The sequence below is a fragment of the Suricata suricatta genome, chromosome 4 (assembly GCF_006229205.1).
Source record: "Suricata suricatta isolate VVHF042 chromosome 4, meerkat_22Aug2017_6uvM2_HiC, whole genome shotgun sequence".
Lineage (NCBI taxonomy): Eukaryota > Metazoa > Chordata > Mammalia > Carnivora > Herpestidae > Suricata > Suricata suricatta.
In genome coordinates this window covers 14,065,819-14,086,845 of record NC_043703.1, presented here as the reverse complement: position 1 = coordinate 14,086,845, position 21,027 = coordinate 14,065,819, and the positions used below count along the sequence as shown (strand labels likewise).

Sequence of the window (21,027 nt, the reverse complement as noted above, 5' to 3'; positions counted from 1 at the left end):
TTTTTTTTTTTTTTGCTTTTTTTATAAGTTTTTTCTTTTTTTTTCTATTCGCCTTTTTCTGTACGTATTTTTTATTATTATTACTTTTTTTAACTTAAATTTTTAAAAATTTTTACTCCTTATTTTCCTTTCTCCTTTCTCCCTTTTATTTTTTCTTTTTCTTCTTACCTTCTTACAATACAGATATATTCTCTTATATCTCATCCCTACCTCTCCCCTCAACTGGTCATACACTTTTAGACTGTCCACTGTCTTTTATCGTCTCTGCCCCCCTTTATTTTTTTTTCCTTCTTTTTTTTCTTTTTCTTTTCTTCTCCTCTTTTCGTCTCTTTCCTCCCCACTCTCTTTATTTTCTTTCCCCCTTTTAATGTGTTTGTTTGATTTGTCTGTGCGTTTGTGTGTTACTGTTCCCTCTGTGTTTGTCTGTCTGTTTTCCTTCTTAGGGCTACACCAAGAAACAAGCCAAAGTGTGCATGACAGCGAGACCCAAATACTGCTGAGTAGGGAAATAAAATATTCAAAGGCACAGTAAGCAGTGCTCAATGAGCTCTCTAAAGGTGACAAGAGACATAAATCACAAGTATTGCTTTTATAATTTAAAACAAAACTATTTTATAAAGAAAACATTAATGCTTCCTATATAATCTTAGAGTTCCATCTTTGAAACTTATAAAAAATCTTCAGTAATATAATTTTACCTGATGTTAAACACATCTACGTATCTGTTTAGAATGGCAAATAATAATGTAGTAGGAATGACATTTTACTATACATATGATCTACCCTGTAACTTCTGGGTGGCTCAGTTGGTTGAGGGTCTAACTCTTGTTTTTGGTTCAGGTCTTGATCCCAGGATTGTGGGATTGAGCCCCGCATCGGGCTCCATGCTTAATGTGGAACTTGCTTAAGTCTGTCTCTCTCTTGCTCTCTCTCCATCTGTCCCTTTACCCTTGCTTGTGCTCTCTCTCAAAAATAACAGAAATTAAACTATAACTTCTTTTTTCTAACTCATGAAATCAAGACTTAGTGCTATTTTAGATTGAAATACAATCCTTTTTTAAAAAACCTTACCACCAACACAACTCACAAAATACATACTTCAACAGCAAAAAGATTAAAAAAGAGAAAAATATACAGAACATACACACAGAAATGCATTAATCATATAATTAACAATAAATAAATACACCACAGTGTAGATATTATGCAATTTTATTACAATGGGGGAGGGTGGCATGTTTTAAAAATGAATGGAGACAGATTACAACTGTTCTTACAGGGAAAGAGCAGTAGAACCTCTTCCATAAGGAAGCTCCTAAATTAACCCCTCCTCTCTCAGTTTAATTACAGAGCAATATTAAGTTTGCAAGAGCTACATTACTGTTTTTCATATTTAATAATAATCTTAATTTTCACTGCTAAAATTATTTATGTAACTCAGACAAAAATACAGAATTCATAGAATACCTCAAAGCAAAGGGTTTTGCCTAAGTCAGCTGAGTAGCTGTGTAAGAACTAATTTTGAGTACTTCCTCTTTTAAAAATCCCTACTATCCCAGGGCTCCAAAGGCCTTTTGTAGAATGTGCAACTTATTCCCAGAAAAAGTCTTATGTTTAAAAAAGAATAGAACTGTGGATTGCCAAGTGCTGGGACACAGCTGACAAGGGAATAAAAGTGCACTGTTATCTACTAAATAAATACCTTACTTAGAATAAATCCATTTTGCAGGATGCATGAACTTTTCAAGGCCAACTAGTACACCACCGTGCCGACATGCTTCAAAATATAACGCCATCGTCTGTGTAAATTAGCAGAGTCTCCACAATGTGCTCCTGCTCCCTATAGCACCGACTCACCAGGAGAACTGACCTTAAATACTTGGAACATTAAGTAAAAATCAAAGCTATTAATAAAAACTGTCCTTTACCTTTAAGTAATTTTGCCTTTGTAACAAAGCCACAAACTTTCCCTTCTTGTAAATAAGGGAAAGCACATATAAAATGACAACAGTCACCATTCATGAACATTCAGAGAGCACTCACCATCCTATTCTTGGTCTCCCATCAGTGATGCAAGAAAAAAAAGGGGGGGGGTTGGCACAACTTTAATATCTGAACAGTTACGTGTATGTGTGTATGCAATTAAGAAGAGATAGTAAAAGGTTTTCAATACAGCAATTTGCATACAGAAATTTAAGAAAAATACGTATTTTCTCTTCTTTTGAGGCATAAAAATTTTACGTCATGCAAACGACCCAATACTAACCATGATTTTTCTAACCCAGTAGATCCATGAAAGATGCTATAATGCTTTTTTTTTTGACAAAGATAAGTTTGATCATTTCCAATTTCTATTTTTCTGATCATACTCATCATAGTGTGAAATTGATTATTTTTCAATTTTGTGTTTTGCATTAGCCACAGATTACTTTTGTAACAAATAAAACCAATTACATGTATATTTCCAGGAGTGAAACATATGCCAACACAGCACACTGAATTCCTTTAAGAACAAACTTAAGATGCAGTAATGGAACTTCATCCCAATTCAGACTTACTTTAGTTTCCTGAAGAGAAATCCTTGAATTTCACTTGTTTCAATCTCATCCTCTACAGTAGCATTAGTCACTGCTATTTTGGAAACAAAACAATACAAAAACATTTTCAGACTGGAAAAAAGAGATGTAATAAAAAATGAGAAGAACACAAGACTAGACTCATTTTGTTTTACCTTGTTATTCTTTCACACATCAGCTCACTGATGTGTGCATGTGCACATGCTTGTATTTCTGATTGTGCTCTCCTTTTAAACAGGCTTGGATCATTAACTATTTAACAAATGCCTTACACATTATTTCACAGTCAAGTTCTATTTTAACCAGAAAGATAAGCCAAACTGGCCGCAACACATCCTGGGCTTAGCTCTCAAGCCGGGCAGGAGGTCCAAACCCTAACAAACGTAAGCATGCGTGCGTGTTTTCAATGCCATTAAGGATAATCAAGAAATCTTTAGAAAGACACCAAACTCATGGCCTCAAAAAGTAAGTATATAACACAGTCGTCTCTCCTTCTCCTTCTCCTTCACTCACCAAATAATACAACATACAGGGCGGTAAATGGTACATGTAAAGGGTACTTGGGATCACAAGAACTCGTGACCTCTCACAGCATGAGGCCGCTCTTGGGGTGCACCAGAGCCCCTCAGTACACTCTCCCCTTCTCTCTCTTCTGAAGGTCCACACCTCAGGGCTACAGCTAACATCCCTGGGTGTTCAGATCTAGTCTTCCTTCTCCTGCCTTTTACTCCTTCATCAGGCAGACATTTATTGGCTGCTTGCTAGGATTCCTGCCACTTACACACCAGGAAGAAAGACACAAAAGAAACACACTTCACTTGGGGGAAAGGAGAGAGACAAATAAAAAAATTTTCAACTGTGTGCAGTGTTCACGAAAGAAGCACAGAACACATGGGATGTAGGAGTAGAAAACCACCCTTGACACAGAGCAAGACAGGCAGCCGTCTCAGAGGTGCTAACAGACAGGAGTTTTAAAAGATGCATAGGTCTTTGATGAAAGAAAAGTGGGAGAAGACGGAAAGTTTCAGGCAGAGGGAACAGCATATGTTAAGGGCTAAAAGTACTCTATTGAGGCCATAAAGGCTCAGCATGGAGCCAAACATGGAGGCATCCAGCGAACAGAAGATTATCCTGTATAGCAGTTTGCTGCTGCAGAACCAGAGGGTACAAAGGAGACGCTGAGGGAGTGATAGGCAGAAGGAGGCTGGAGTACGGAAGCTTCTCTGCAGCACCACGGACTGGAGCTTAGGAGGGACGCTATGGGGAGCCATGAAGGGATTTTAACCAGGAGAATCACAAAGTCAGATTTTCAGCAGAAGGCATTCAATCTGAAAGCACTGTCAGGAATATCCATTAATTTATCTGGGGGAAGGTCAAGGCACAGAAGGCCAAAGATCCGAGAGAAGGCCAGTTAGAAGCCTGCCACGTCTATACAGAGAGAAAAAACTGAACCGAGTTAAATATGTAATATAGAACATTCATGTGATCACCAGATTTAAACATTTTTTCCATCTGGCATTTTATTTTTTTATTATTTTTTATTTTTTTCAATTTTGTTTTTTTCATCTGACATTTTAAAGAAAATTCCACAAGCCCAAGGATAGCTAGAAAATGCCTTATGTTACTATAACAACTGTTAAATAAGATACTAAATGATAAAGCATGATAAGGCTATATATAAGCTATACAGAAATACGTAAAATTTGATATTACTTTTCTAGTAACTCTGTAACTGGTGGGACTTAACAGTAACACAGATCTGTATTTGAAGCACATGCAGGAGGAACAGCCAGAGCTTAGTCTGTGATCTAAGCAGGGCCTCCAGGACCAGACCTGGCTACAAAAACAGAGTTGAAGCAGAAGCCACATCTGAGAGCATATAAAAGAATGAATTAAAAACTCTTAACCAAGAATCAGGTACAAAAAATTGCAGATGAACCAGAGAGGAAAAGATTTTCCTAAGAATCTGAAAACTTCTTCGTCTTGCTCAGGTCTCCAGAGTCCTCGTCTGGGGCCTGCGGCAGAACGGACAACTGTGGACTGATACCGGTGTGGAGACACCAGTCTGATCAATCCACTTCACCTAATGTAGTACTCACCGGCCTCTCCCACCCACTTCAAGAACTGCTGTGGCATCTTCACTGCATTATAAACACTTGAGACAAAGCTCCCTAAGGCCATGAGTTGCCAATGACCTTCAGATTTACTGATCCCCTTACACACCCTGCCCCCAACCCCAGGCGGCTGGGCACACGGTGGGCCAGTCACCTCCAGTCATAACCAGCCTCACCTATTACCTCAGTGTGCCTCGCGCATGTTACCATTTTTCATATGTTGCTGAAAATGATTGGAAAGTCACTGGATAAAGGAAAAGAATATGCTATTTCCAATTTCTAAACAAGTTTCTGAGAGCACAATATTAAATATTTCTTTCAGTCTAAATGGGAGAGGGGCAGAGAGAGAGAGAGCGAGAGAAAGAGAGACAGACACAAAATCTGAAACAGGTTCCAGGCTCTGAGTTGTCAGCACAGAACAGAATGCGGGGCTTGCACCCACGAACCCGTGAGATCATGACCTGAGCAGAAATCAGACGTTGATAACTGACTGAGCCACCCAGGCACCCCTCAGTTTAAAATTAAATTCTAACTAAGGAGAAACATGTCTACCCCATCTCCAGCCTCAGATTATCATTCGTAGCATGTAAATCATTACATTTTTAAAAGAACAAAGTACGTAAGCCTTCAAAATTTTATTCTGTTCAAATACAGAGAGTAAACTTACTTTTAACTTGGGTATCATCCAAAGCTTTGTATTCTGTACTCTTAATCGCTAGCTCCACACCATAGCCAGATAAGTACATTTTCTGTGGGACCGGTTTCTGTTCAAACACATTGATTTTTTTAAAAAAGAGAAAATATTTATTCAAACATTTTCTTTCAAATTCAGTATGTTTGTTTATTAGGACATTAGGGTAAATTACTAATGCTGACTTTTTTAATCAATGAATTATTATTACTTGGGGGATATTTGTATTCTCTCTAAATACTTTATCAAGGACCCAGAATTTGGTTGATTATCACTTAACTTTCTAAGAACTTCACAATGACTCTAATGTTTTAATTTTATTAAGTTTATTTATTTTGAGAGAGAGGGAGAGAGCGCCTGTGCACACGAGCTGGGGGGGGCAGAGAGGGGGAGAGAGTCCCAAGCAAGCTCTGCTCCATCAGTACAGATCCCCATGGAGGCTCAAACTCACAAACCGTAAAATCATCATCTGAGCTGAGATCAGGAATCAGACAACTGAGGTCACCCAGACGCCCCGTATGTTTTAATTACTCTTTATTTACTTATTTATTTTAATAAGTTTTATTTAGTTTTGAGACAGAGAGAAACAGAGCATGAGTGGGGAAGGTCAGAGGGACAAAGAATCGGAAGCAGGTTCCAGGCTCTGAGCAGTCAGCACAGAGCCCAAAGCGGGGCTTGAACCCACGAATGTGAGATCATGACCTGAGCCGAAGTCAGAGGCTTAACTGATTGAGCAACTCAGGCGCACCTAGTTACTCTTTAAAAAAAATCTGATCTTTTTCTGTTCATGGTAACTTCCCCATTTTTCCTAAGAGTTCATTGACAGAGGTTCTGATACAATCAAGTTTCAATAAAACTGTATTCATTTTGGTGAATGCCACAAGATTTCCTAAACCAGCAGTCTCTTCACTTGCTAGTTGTCTAGGTGTAGAACAACTAGAGCTGTGCCAAGAGCAAATACTGCAGAGTAGAGGCAAAAGACACAAAAAATGCAGGGTCTCGAACAACTTGATTACATTTTCATTCATGTTCCTAAATGACTGAAATATTCTTCAAATGACTATCTATTCTTCAATGAGGAGCAACAATTGCCTCAAATGGAACTGTCTGAAGTAAAGGCAGATATAAAATGTACTTCTAGAGATTAACCCATCAAGGAAGAGAAGTCACATTTTTTTCAAAAGGTAAGCAACTTGGATGAATATACCTAATACTTTTTGAAGTGTCTAAGGCTCTAACTTCCAGCTCTAAACTGTTAACAACTGTGCTACGATCATCACTTGGCACATTCATTCACAGGGTAGGAAACTAGTTTAACCCGATGCCCAGCCAACTCCCTCGTGCACTTTTGCTTAGGTTTGCATGGGAGCAGTTTTGCAATCCTACACATGATAGAGGAAGACGTAGAGGCTGGAAGGAAGGAGAACTTTAATACTGTACTACTCTTTTTATTCTCTTCTTTCCTCCCTAAAGTTCTTCTCCAGCCTTAAAAAGAAGTATATGACCGGAGTAATTATTTCTGGGATGTTCTATTTTCAAATAAAAGAATATAAGAATTAGTTTCAGATGTGCAGGCAAGTACTTAACACCGCTGCCCACATGAAAGTGTATCTTGCTCATTTCTCAGGCACATGCTACAATGAAAGATAGCGTGAGAAAATGGAGTGGCTTATAATTATGGTCATCTGAAAAAGTTAAAAATACTTTAAAGAGTTTTGAATCTCATATAGCACAACTTAAAAATGCATTTTGACTATCCACTAGAAAGGCAATCAGCTGGTAGAGAAGCAAATTGAAGCTCTAAGTCTACGTATTTTGTTATAGTTCATAAAAGAAATGCAATTTCATATAGCCAATTTCCATGATCAATTCTGAAATATTATTAGGTCTTCAGGAATAAAGATAAATGTTTATTGAATTCATATTTACAATCTCCATTTGAAAATGTATTAATATAAAATTTGAATGGTAGTTTAATAAGTTTGGGTTTGCAAACCAAAAACACTCACAGACTAAACCAATTGGTGAGAAGAATCTTTCATTTTTCTATTTCTTCTCTCCCATAAAAAGGCATCGGTTTCAAAAGCAGCACAAATAAGTCCATTTTATTAGAATTACATTGACTAGGTTTAAAACAAAACTATTTTGAATGTACAATAGGTCATTCATTAAAAAGAAAGCTGTAATTTGATCCTACAAAGTGCGCAGATAGTTGGCTGGTATGACGTTATAGTATATTTAATGGCTGCATTCTCCAATAAATAACTTGGGACACTGATTCTCAGTAAATGAGCATACCTCCCTGTAGGGTACTTTAGAATCACTTGGAGGACATTTTTTTTTTTTAAATTCAACTTAACATACAGTGTAGTCTTGGCTTTAGGAGTAGTGACTCATCTCTTACGTATCACAACCAATGCACATCCCTCAAGTGCCCTCCTCAACTGCACATTACTCATCTAGTTCTCCCCGTGCACCTCCCCTCCAGCAGGCTTCAGTTTATTCTCCGTATTTAAGAGTCTTGCGGCTTGCCTTCCTCTGTTTTTATCTTATTTTTCCTTCCCTTCTCTTATGTTCATCTGTTGTGTTTCTTAAATTCCATTAATGAGTGAACTCATATGATAGTGGTCTTTCTCTGACTTATTTCACTTAGCACAATACTCTCTAGTTCCATCCACATTGTTGCAAATGGTAAGATTTCAGTCTTTTTAATCACCAAGTACTATTCCATTGTGTACATATATATACCATATCTTCTTTATCCATTCATCGGTTGATGGACATTTGGGCTTTTTCCATAATTTGGCTATTGTTGATAATGCTGCTGTAAACACTGGGGTGCATGTGCCCCTTCGAATCAGCATTTTTGTATCCTTTGGGTAAATACCTAGTAGTGCAATTGCTGGGTTTAGAGTGGACTTTTTTTTTTTTTTAAAGATAAACATATACTTTGATCTATTTCCATTTGTACTGATATAACTGACATAGACACTATTAGCTGAAGGTGTACAATGTGATTTAATAGACATACATTATGAGATGATTACCACAGTAGGCTTAGTTAGCACCCTCACCTCAGGTTTTCTCTTATAAGTACTTTTAAGATCTATTCTCTTAGCAACTTTCAAATATGCAAGGGTTCTATTAACTACAGTCACCCTAGAACTTGTGACTGGAAATGTGTACTTTCCCCCACCTTCCCCCATCCTCTCCACCTCCCATAACCACCAATCTCTTCTGTTTTTATGAGTTTGGTTTTTTTTAGATTCCACATATAAATGACATTACAGTGTCTTTCTCTGTCTGATGTATTTCACTTGGCATAATGCTCTCAAGGGTCCATCTGTGATGTCACAAATGGCAGGACTTAAGGATACTTATTATCCCACTGTATACAGGGACCACATTTTCTTCACCCATCCATCGGTCCCATGTCTTAGTGATGGCAGGTAATGCCGCCATGAACATGGCAGCAGACGAATCTTCTCAAGTTAGTGCTTTCTTTCCTTCGAATGTAGACCCAGGAGTAGAAATGCTGGACCACATGGTGGTTCTTTTTAAAATTTGAGAAACTCCAAGCTGTTTTCCACAGTGGCTCCACCAATTTATACTCCCATCAGTAGTGCAAAAGGGCTCTCTTACTCCACATCCTCTCACACTTGTCTTATTGATAACAGCCACTCTCACAGGTGTGAGGTGGTATCTCACAGCGGTTTTGATTTATATTTCCTGATGACGAGTGATGTTGAGCACCTTTTCACATACGTGTTGGCTAGCTGTAGGTCTCCTCTGGAAAAATACCTACTCAGGTCCTTTGCCCAGTTTTTAATCAGAGTGCTTTTTTGATACTCAGTTGGAAAAATTCCTTATGTATTTTGGATATTAACCCCTCATTAGATAAATGATTTACAAATATTTTCTCCCGTTCCATCCATTGCCTTTGGTTTTGTTAACAGTTTCATTTGCCATGCAGAGGCTTTTAGTTTGACGTCCTACTTCACTTTTTCTTTTCTTTTTAATCTTATTTTCCTACTTTTTGCTTTTGATGTCAAATCCAAAAAAAAAAAAAAAACACTGCTAAGACCATTGTCAGGGGCTTTTTTCTTAGGTTTTCTTCTAGGACCTTTACAGTTTCTTTTTAAGTTCATTTTTATTTTGAGTGAGAAAACGAGCAGGGGAGGGGCAGAGAGAGAGGGGGAGAGAGAGAATGCTAAGGCTCTGTGCTGTCACATTGAGCCTAATGCAGGGCTCAAACCCCTGAACTATGAGATCATGATCTGAGCTGAAATTAAGAGTCAGATGTTTAGCCAACTGAGCTGCCCAGGTGCCCTCATGGTTTCATATTTTATGTTTAAATTTTAAATCCATTGCAAGTTAATTTTTATGAGTATTATAAGACAGGGGGCCAGTTCGGTTCATTTGCATGGGTTATCTAGTTTTTCCAGCATCATGTGAGTCTTCTTGGATTTCTTGCTGAATATTTGTCAACTATACATGTACGGGTTTATTTCTTGGCTGTCTGTTACTCTGATCCATGTGTTTTTATTCCAGTGCCACACTGTTTTAATACTATAGCTCTGTAATATAGTTTGGAATCAGGATGTGTGGTGCCTCTAGCTTTGTTCTTCTTTCTCAAGACTGCTTCAGATTTTAAAGCTACTGGGGCCCCTGGGTGGCTCAGTTGGTAAGCGTCCGACTTCGGCTCAGGTCATGATTTCACGGTTCGTGGGTTTGAGCCCCATGTCAGGCTCTGTGCCGACAACTAGTTCAGAGCCTGGAGCCTGTCTTCAGATCCTGTGACTCCTTCTCTCTAGATTTTAAAGCTACTATAGTTAAAATGTTATTACATTTGTGTAGAACATATTTATATATTGCTGGAACAGAGTCTAAAAACATACATGCTTGTATGAAAACTTAGTGAGTGATGGCTTAGAATAAAGACTTAACTGTTCAATAAATCATGCGGGGGCCAATAATTTTCTATATGGAAAAACTAGAATTATATCTCTACCTTACAGCACATTCAAATACATTCCAGATGGATTAAAGACCAAAACATAAAGAACAGCATTTTAACTGTCACAGGAAAATACAGAAAGAATATCCTTAGGCCATTGTAAAGGAAACCACTGAAGAAAAGGTGGATAAGTCTGACGAAATCTCTATACTTGTGCTGAACCAAAGAGGTCATAAATAACTTTTTTTAATACTAGAAGATCAGAAATACACTAGAAGATGTTTGCAAGCTATGGAAGAAAGGATTAGTACTCAGAATATATTTTTTAAATATGTATATAAGAAAAAGAAAATCCCAAAGAATTTAAGATAAAAATAGGTAAAGAATATGGATAGGCAACTAACAAGTATATCTACAATGCTTTTATTACTTTACACATTATTATGCAAATAACTATATATTTCAATATAAAACACTCTTTCCATGTTGGGAATATAGCAGTAAAATAAGCAAAATCCTTCCAACGGTTATTATATTCTAGTATATATGTGTGAGCATGGTTGTGCAGGGTGGAGGGAGTGGATGGTGCAGAGGTATAAGAGAAAACTAGAGATACAGCAAGAAGTGCTATAAAGTTATCAGACAAGAATAGTGTGATACAAGTGATAGCAATGAGAAGTTGGAAAGGTGGGAACACAACACATTTGACCAGAAACTGTGGTTTTATCAATTAGATTTTCTCATAGTAATATTTTCATTAAAAATAACTATTTATGAATCCTAGAAAATACCATATGCATTATGGTTTTGGTTTTTATTCAAGTTCTAAATGTGTTTCAGATTCAAGAAGGAAGGAATCTGAAAAGAAAGAAGTATCAACATGATAATCCCAGAGAGGATACAGAATCCCAATATATTTTCCCAATTAAGTTCACATTTGATAGTTGTATTAATTTTTAAAAATCTACAGGGGCGCCTGGGTGGCTCAGCCCATTGAGCGTCAGACTCTGAGTTTCAGCTCAGGCCATGATCTCGCTGTTCAGGAGTTCAAGGGCCGCATGGGGCTCTGCACGGGCAGAGACGGAGCCTCCTTGGGATCCTCCCCCTTCTCTACACCTCCCCACTTGCAGGAGTCTTTCAAAACAAATAATTTTTTTAAATTTAAAAATCTTTAAATAACTGTTCAGGAGAAAATTATGTAAAATCTGGTAAGGAAATTATTACACAGGTTTTTAATAGCCAAAATAATCTTGGATAAAACTGTACCTGAATATAATGCCGGAGAACATATAGAATTTCCCCATTTTTAGCCTTTTCAGACAACATTGTGTGAAATTTACCAAATGCTCTGGTACCCATTTCAGCATAGAGTATAATCACTGGTAAATTCTCTTTGTTGGTAGGAAATGTATGGTCTCCTTTAAATAGATAAGGTCTGGGCCTAAAATGGAAACAAAACACAAACTTTTAAAAGAATTCAAAGAACATAGGGGAAATACATCATGACCTTTTAGAATTTCTGCTGATCAAACGACTTACAGGAAAAATACACACTCGTTTCGTGTGTGTGTGTGTGTGTGTGTGTGTGTCACAGAAGAGTTTAAACTTCCTGTGGTGACTTTTCATCTGGTGTGCAAGTGAACATAGTAGTAACTACTATGGAAGAATTAAAAATGTAAACAAAATATACCTGCGAAATAACTTTACTTACAAAATTCACACAAGACAGAATGCAATATAAACATGCTGTGAAATTTTATAGCTATATGTCAATAACTGAGAAAGAACCCTATATGCACATCCAGTATATGAAATCTGATCAACACAAAGTGACTACTAAAGACAGAAAAGGAAACTGCTTAACCCAAAACTGAGTATTACAAACATTTTTAATGAAGAAAGTTCAGAATATTTAAATAACATATCATGGCAATATATTTTTCAATGAAATAAAATTCCTATTTTATTCAATTCGAAGAGTATAATTTTTCATAGCTCATGTTTCCTGAATATGGGCTCAAAATATTAAAAAAAAAACAAACACACTATATCATACAAAGATTATCAGCCCTTAATATCAGTAACAACTCATGAAACCCACCAGGATAATCAAAGAAGTGCTATAGCCCAGCTCTATCATAAACAGACTTTGATACCTTTTAATTTGCCAGGCACTGTGCCAGATTCTTTGTACATATTATTACATTCTATCTTCCCAACAATTCCTTAGATAGTTACTATCATTTACTTAATACTTTTAAGGTTTCTGAGGCTCAGACAAGTTAAAATTCCAGCAAGATCAAACAGAAAGCCAAATTTCAGCATATTTTCTTTACATTTTTTCTCACACAGTAATGAATTAACCAGCATAAAGAATGAAAATTCTCAAATTTTTAAACAAAAATTGAATATTTTTGTCAAGAAATAGGATTTTAAGGGTGCCTGGGTGGCTCAGTTGGTTACACATCTGACTTCGGCTGAGGTCATTATCTCAGGTTTTTTTAATTTAAGCCCCATGTAGGGTTCTGTACTGACAGCTCAGAGCCTGGAGCCTGCTTCAGATCTATCTGTATCTATATCTCTCTCTTTCTCTCTCTGCCCCTACCCCACTTGCGCTCTGTATGTGTGTGGCTCTCTCTCAAAAATAAATAAACATTAGAAAAAATTTTTTAAAGCGGGACACCTAGGTAGCTCAGTCAGTTAAGTGTCTGACTTTGGCTCAGGTCATGATCTCACAGTTTGTGAGTTCAAGCCCCACATTGGGCTCTGGGCTGACAGTTCAGAGCCGGGAGCCTGCTTTGGATTCTGTATCTCCCTCTCTCTCTGCCCCTAACCCACTCACATTTTGTCTTTTTCTTTCTCAAACAATAAACAAACATTAAAAAAAAAGACAATTAAAAAATAAAATATAATTTGTTTAAATTTTTTTTAATGTTTTATTTATTTTTGATACAGAGAGAGAGCATGAGGGGGGGAGGGGCAGAGAGAAGGAGACACAGAACCGGAAGCAGGCTCCAGGCTCTGAGCTAGCTGTCAGCACAGAGCCTGACGCGGGGCTTGAACCCACGAACGTGAGATCTGACCTGAGCCGAAGCCGGAGACTTAACCGACTGAGCCACCCAGGCGCCCCTAAAATATAATTTTAAAAAGTGTAATTTTAAATATGAAAAATAAAAAAATATTCTCTTACTTATTTGCACTAAGCAGAAATTGACAAAATCATTCAGTGATAACCAGTCTGTTATTTTATAGAGAAACATTTCTAAAATATTGGTCAGAAACTTACAGACTTTCTACAACTATGGTAAATAATTTTTCAATTTTATGATATGGCTGGAAAACTGTACATGTATAAATTATATCTTCTAATAAAGAAATTCAAATTTCTATTTTGTTTAATTATTATAGAATAAGGCTTACCATTGAGTAAACCGTAAGTTTACTTTTACATTTTAAAAAATATGAATTATTATTGTTCCTGGTTATCAGCTTAACTTTCTTTAAATCAAAATAACTCAAGTGCTAAATAAATCTTACTAACAGAAGAATGAAAACTTTCCACTCATTATTTGGCTTAAAACGGGTGATATTTGTGGACTTTAGCCTGGAGCAGTGTGTTTATTTCAGGTTTATAAAATGACCTGAGTCCAAGCATCTTTACATTGGTGTATGGACGGCTTTCAGAGTATTATGCACACTCACCAACCTTCCCGTTATAGATTTCTTTTGAAGTTTTACACATTCATCTGTATTTGTTAACATTTAACGTAATATAGGATTTTTTAAATATTACTGTTAATGTTTGGATGTTTGAAAGTTGAAACAATTTTATCCAAATAAGAGCTGAATTGACTATATCTCTTCTGTAAAAGATGAAAAAAGATGACTGTGCACAACAAGAAAACTTAAAGAGTTGCCATTCTTCGTGAGATCCTATTAATAAACAAGCAAAAAATACTAAACCCACACTTCACATTTAAAAAGTAAAAAGGAATCAAACTAGATGAAATTATTAAAATCATTTCATTAACTTTCATTGACACCTTAGAACTCATATGGCACTAAGTCAAATGGACTGTCATTTAAAAAACTGATTTTTTATCAAATTAGTACTGAAGAAGTATATTTCATAATTTATACAGGATACCACACATTTAAAGATTAGTCTGAAAGATAATGTTTTCAAATAATTTACTAATTGGAAAGGTTGCTAATGAAACAATAGTAATAAATAAATTTATAGTAAATTTATAGATTTATAGTAAATAAATCTTTAAGGTTGCAAAGAAAAATTAGAAGAAAGGGAACAGATTTTCCAGAGACAAGATCTGCCATCCGCCGTGCCCCAAACTCGTGTATAGCATGCAGACTGGGACCCCTTCATCTTACTCTTCATCACGAACATCCCTGTACTGCTGGGCCGCGAGAGGCCCTGTGTGAGGACGGAGGCTGCAGCTACAAGGTACAAGTTTAACGATTTTGGAACTGGGGCGACATAGGCCACTTTTGGGTTTAATGTTTGTATGTGGGGAGAGTGGGCGCAGAATGTCTCCACCGGGGACAGGGATTTGCTTTTTGACCCGTTCATCGTCCCCAGGGAATATCAGCAGTGACCGCGAGGATCGGGCAGGTATAAACTCCCTCGTACAGGTGGCAGGAGATGAAAGACTGGGGGTAGACTACATCCCATCTGTCCAACACAGGACAGACTGGGCCCCCTGGGCCTTACTCAGAGTTGGCCGAGTCTGGGACCCTGAGGGCATGGCTGAGGCTAATTCTGCAGATGGACCTCACCCTGCCGCTTGGAGTCCTGCTGAGAGTAGCCTTAAACACGTTAAGAGACAACAGAATAGCTCATAAAAATTTGTCAGGCCAAGGGATGGGTTGTTGGAGGCACGCTGGCAGAGCCCTTGACCCTCGGTCTGGCTATGTCAAGACTGCGAGAGGCCATTTCTCAGGATTTGCAGCAAGCGACTTTGAGGGGTATGTTAACACCTCTGGGACAAAGAACAGGTTGCTTACTGCTTGTTACAAGCGATAAGGCTCCCCAGCTCCACGTCCTTCAGCTGCGATGCGCACCTGCGGCTGTGATGCGTACCCACGGCAAGCATTTTTGTGGGTCCATTTTCACAGGAGGGAAGTGGTGCAAGCATGCTAGCTCATGACGCCTGTGGCCGTGAATAGTAGTTCTTTGTTTCTGACCAAGAGCCTCCTGTCTTCCGCCAGAAGACATGAAACAGTCAGAGGCAAGCTTATTAGGGTGTAGGTAGGGCAAAATCGATTCCACAGCCCAAGAGAAGCTATACATAGCATCAGGTTAACACGCTTTTTTTCTCTTTGTGAATCTGAGGCACATAATCCTTGGTTTGGGACCCACTATCAAAATTCATCCATAGTGGTTGTTTCCTTATTGAAGTAACTTAGGTGTATGTATATGTATTTATAGTAACAAACTTTTTCCCCTCTGGAGATATTCCTCATTCCTAAATTTTCCTCAGTTTTCATTTTCTTTCATGTTTTCCAGGTTAGATTTTTAGTTTTTCTTTAAAGAAACGACTGAAAGTTTAGAGCAACAGATAAGGAAAAGTTCTATTACCTTTTGCATTCATGTTATTTTCTTCTTTTGCCTTTGGTTAGCTAAATACTTGGTTTATTTTTTTATTTTTAAATCATAACACAGTTGCCTTTTTTAACTTTTTGTTTTTATTTTTGAGAGAGAGAGTGTGCAAGGGAGGCGCAGAGAGAGAGAAGCCCCAGCAGGCTCCATGCCATCCGCATGGAACACGAGATGGGGCTCAATCCCATGAACCACAAGATCAGGACCTGAGTCCAAACTGAAAGTCAGATGCTTAACTGACTGAGCCCCCAGGCGCCACACCTTCCTTTCTATGTGGTATTTTCATCGTCATCCCAATTTCAAAAACAACAACAAAAAAAAAACCCCAAACAAACAAAAAATTTCCTTAATAGTTTTATATACTTGTTGGGGACGGGGAGGAGAAAGTTATACTTACTTAGGGTGGCGAGGATTCCTGTCACCTTCTCTCAAATACATAAGCACATTTTAATATAACATCTGTCAAGTTCTAGGGCAGATCCAGAGCACAGCTCTTTAGTCAGGAGGTAGGGGAAAGACAAATCATTCTACCTTTTTTTGGCTAGTACGATGTTATGTTTCAAGTAGTAAGGTACTGTTTTAAGTGGTAAGCAGCTTACCTTCACGCAGACTAACAGATGGGCCTGACACAGTGTGTGTCTCCAGATATGACTCAGAGTGGCACTGCCAGTGTGCAGCCCCAGAGTGGGTACCTTTACTCTGCCAGTCGGTAGTCCTCCAACTGGCAGACCAGGCAGGTAGGCCTTTGGCAACAGCCCAAGAGTCAGTGTAAATGTACTAAGTTTCAGGCACCTGGGTGGCTCAGTCAGTTAAAATCTGACTTTGGCTCAGGTCATGATCTCACAGCTTGAGTTCGAGCCCTGTATCGGGCTCTGTGCTGACAGCTCAGAGCCTAAAACCTGCTTTGGATTCCGTGTCTCCTTCTCTCTCCACCCCTCCCCTGCTCATGTGCTGTCTCATTCTCAAAAATAAACAAACAACGAAAGACATAACCAGCTTTAACTTCGCTGAATAGTCCAGTAACAGTCCAGGCATTAAGGAAAACCACTGGGGACTGAGGGCTCCACTGAGCCAGAAATGTCACTTGAGGTAGTGGAATGGGGCACACAGTTTGTCCCCATGGGTAGCTACCACTTTTTCATAAATCTAAGATCATGCTAAGTCAAACAACGATGCTCTTGAATATACTACTTCCAATTGACCAGAGAGATTTGCTGAGTCCCTATATCTCAGCAGTCACTGAATCCTACTTGCCCTGGGCCAAAATGTAAACATCAGATGTCAGTCACAAGGCTTCCCTGGGTCAGGCCTTTAGTTTCACTAAGAGCCTAATAAGAGCTCTTACTAAGAGCTGCTTTTTTAAAAGGGTTACACTTGGCGGCTAAATCAGGCAGGTGGCGCTGTGGTACTCAAAACTGCCTCTGGGAATGCCAGCAGGATTCAGTCAGTAACTCAAGTTTCTCCTCCAGGGGAGCTCAACTTTCTCCCCCTGGGACTCTATGTTGTTCACCTGGGAATAGGCAGTTATATGTGGCAGTCCCTGAATGAGTGTCTCCCTGCAGACTTCATGAGCATTCACAACATAAACATATACAAGATCAGTACCAGGAGTAATTCATTCATGGGTGCCAACATGAGAAAACTTCACCGAGCTGGTCTAGAAATCCTTTTACACTCTTGCCCATTGCGGATGCCTTCCGAACCCCATCAGTTGAGGTTGGGGGCCTCTTCCTTTAGGAACACATATCAAGGAGTTGTGGCACGGGCTATAGTAAGTTATCAGAAAACTGCTATCACCCAGCCAGGAGCACTGAGAGTATAAATGGCAGAGGGAGAGAGAGAGAAAAGCCGTAGGGATGGGGGAAAAAAAAAAAAGAAGCGTTGCGCTTTTGTCTTCACCAAACCATAGGGTCCTTGTCCTTCCCTTCCCAGAAAGCCACAGTCTGTCAACATCATATGCTAGTGTCTAAAATGGTCAAGAACTGGGGTGCCTAGGTGGCTCAGTCAGTTAAGTGTCCAACTTCACGTCATGTCATGATCCCACAGTTCGAGGGTTTGAAGCCCATGTTGGGGTTCTGTGCTGACAGCTCAGAGACTGGAGCCTGCTTTACATTCTGTGTCTCCCTCTCTCTGCCCCTCCTCTGCTCATGTTCTAGCTCTCTCAAAAATAAATAAATGTTAAAAAAATAAAATGGTCAAGAACTATAGAACATCTAAGGTTTGACTTTACCCTACTTCCAAATATTAAGTTAGGTTTTTATTATTTCATGGGGAGGGAGGGGACAACAAAACATGGACCTAAACAGATACCCTACACAGATAGAGGGTACATGTTATGGCTGAGGGGCACTGTACTTGGTGAACCACTCTCTTATTTCAAGCAGTAAATAAGCCTGCTCTTCGTTCCAAAAGGAAAAATCACCTCACTCCTCCAGGCTGCCTGCTATAGACACAAGCCTGAGAACGGCTGGGGGAAAGCGCCCCTCTACTGGTCAGACCAAGAACATGCAAGGACTCAGAGGGCCCACCGAAGACCGTCTCTCCCAAAAGTTTGATGCTACCCTTTTTCTTCATCTTAACTTCAGAATGAATAGTTAAATACTGAGTATTTAAGAAAATTGTAAAGTCAGCCATCAAAAATTAAGAATTTTGAAAGTTAACAAAAATTGTGTTTAAAATGCACTAGGAAAACAAACAAACAAAAAAAGCGTGAGGACTGACAATGTCCCAGTTAGTGTATTAAAGCTACAAAGGACTTGAGGATTCTGCCATTTGTGACCACAGAGATGGACCTAGTGGGTATTAAGTGAAATAAGACAAAGATAAATACCATATGGCTTCAGTTATATGTGGAATCTAGAAAAGCAAACAGAAAAAACCAGCCACAGAACAAGCTGGGGGCTGCAGGAGAGGAGCAGGGGGCCGGGCAGAACAGGGGGAGGCGGTGAGGAGGCGCAAACTTGTAGGTATAAAATAAGTCAGCCATGGAGATGACAAGTACAGCAGGAGGACTACAGCCAGGTCCCTCTAGCCATGCTGCACGGTGACCGAGGGCGACCACACTTCTCACAGAGAGCGCTGCGTACTGTACAGTTTGCTGAGTTACTCGGCGGTGCACCTGAACCTAAGATAAGGTTGTATGGCAACTATACTTAAGAAACAAAAACAGATTAAAATTCAGTGCTGACGCCCCTAAAACATAGCAGGGGGTACTTTTCACAGAAGCTAATCAATCTAAAACTTGCATAAAAGTATGAAAAACACCTGGATCAAACTCTTTAAGAAAAAAATGCTATATTTTTAAAAAGGAATTGATAATTTCTGATTGCTCATATATATATATATATATATATATATATGTAAAACACCAGAATTCACAGGAATAACATGGTAGATTGTCTAATATACTATCTGAAGCTAGAATGATTAGAAAAATAAAAAAGTGGCATTAGCCTGGGTGGCTCAGTCGGTTGAGAACCTGACTCCTGATTTTAGCTCAGGTCATGGTCCCAGAAGCATTGAATTAAAGCTCTGTGTTGAGCCTACTTAAGATTCTCGGTCTTCTGTCTCTCTCTCTCTCTCTCTCTCTCTCTCTCTCTCTTTCTCCACTCCCCACCACTGCCCCTCTCCACTGCTCACTCTAAGAAAAAGAAAAATGGCATTAATAATTTAAATAGGTAATCTCATCTATTAAAAGCATGAATCTTAATGAAAACATAAGCAATTTTAATTTAACAGAAATTAAGATAATCTCACACCATTAACAAATACAAAGATGGTATAATAGTTTAACATATACTACCGTAATACACAGGGTTTTCAATGAGAGAAAGTTTGTATACATCTCAATAAATAAAAAAGATATTGACGGGCCTAGGGCAAGATGGCAGAGAAGTAGGGAGCTCTGTAATTTTCACCTGCTGGCATCTATCAAACTAAGAGGGACTGAAACCACAATACCCTGATCTACAAGAGTTGGAGGAAAAGACAAAGCCCACAAAGAAGACAACCTCGTGCGTGAGTGCCAACTGGAGAAGACAAAAATGGACCCAGAGGCTCAGAGGGGAGGGAGCCCCCCCCACACACAGAGCTAAGGAGAGAGGAGAGGAAGAGAAAGAGAGGCTGAAAACACTCATAGAGCTGTCTCTAGAGAAGAGAAAATCCTCACCCTGGGACGGAGAGTGATCCTATCATCTCATCTATAACCAAAGGGTGCAGGGAGAGAGATCTGTTCCCTTTAGCTGGCATGTTTTCCTTGGGGTTGGCGCTCTGATCCCTGGCAGCACCAAGAAAAACTGTTCCCCACCCCCCCCTTCTTGATCCCCAGCTAGGAAGCCACCCAGCATGCGGGAGTACATCTCATCTCTGGGAAGCAGCATTAAAGTGCGTGGACGAGAGTTTGGAAACCAGACAGGGCTTGGAAAATACAACTTGGCCTGCCTACAGCACAGGGAGATTGGACCAAAAAGAGTGGGCTGGAACGCTTGGTTCGAGAAGGGACTGGGGCGCCACCATTCTTCTCCCCACAACCACCAAGGCAGGGCCTCGGTCTGCCTATCTGCACCAAACTGTGCCCATTTGCGCTGGAGAACTGCCTTTTCCTTTTCTTTTTTTGTCTTTTTTTTTTCCTCCTTCTTCCCCGTGTGGGCCCTGGGAAAGACTAACATTGATGCCTCGCTGCAATTCGATCAGTTCTTGCCATTTAGATATATTTCCCTTTATTTCATTCTGATCTCTCCTCTCCACTGGTTTTACGCTTTTAGACTATACTTTGTCTTTGTCCCCATTTTCTTTTTTCTTTTCCTTTTTTTCCCCTTTTGGTTTGCTTGTTTGTCTGTGCATTTGTGTTCTTTTGTTCCCTGTGTATTTGTCTGTCTGTTTTCCTTTTCAGGGCTACCTCAAGAAACAAGCCCAGGTACACATGGTGGAGAGTCCCAAATATTACTGGGTAGGGAAATAAAATAACCAAAGGCACAATGAGAGAAACTGAGAGACACCATTAGAAGGCACTTCCTGAACGGATAGGTCCTGGACAGTCAATGACCCTCCCTTAATATGCAATACTCACAGGT

The 21,027-nt window shown here is 39.1% G+C and overlaps 1 protein-coding gene across 1 annotated transcript in view; it reads right to left on the bottom strand.

Moving 5' to 3' along the window:
- UGGT2 (UDP-glucose glycoprotein glucosyltransferase 2) overlaps positions 1-21,027 on the bottom strand; it is a 187,893-nt gene that overhangs the window by 135,624 nt on the left and 31,242 nt on the right. Inside the window, exons 5-7 of the mRNA XM_029936528.1 lie at positions 11,605-11,779; positions 5,358-5,454; positions 2,559-2,631 (exon numbers count right to left, since the gene is read on the bottom strand). Of these exons, the coding sequence (XP_029792388.1) occupies positions 2,559-2,631; positions 5,358-5,454; positions 11,605-11,779 (345 nt within the window). The remainder of the gene's footprint in view (positions 1-2,558; positions 2,632-5,357; positions 5,455-11,604; positions 11,780-21,027) is intronic.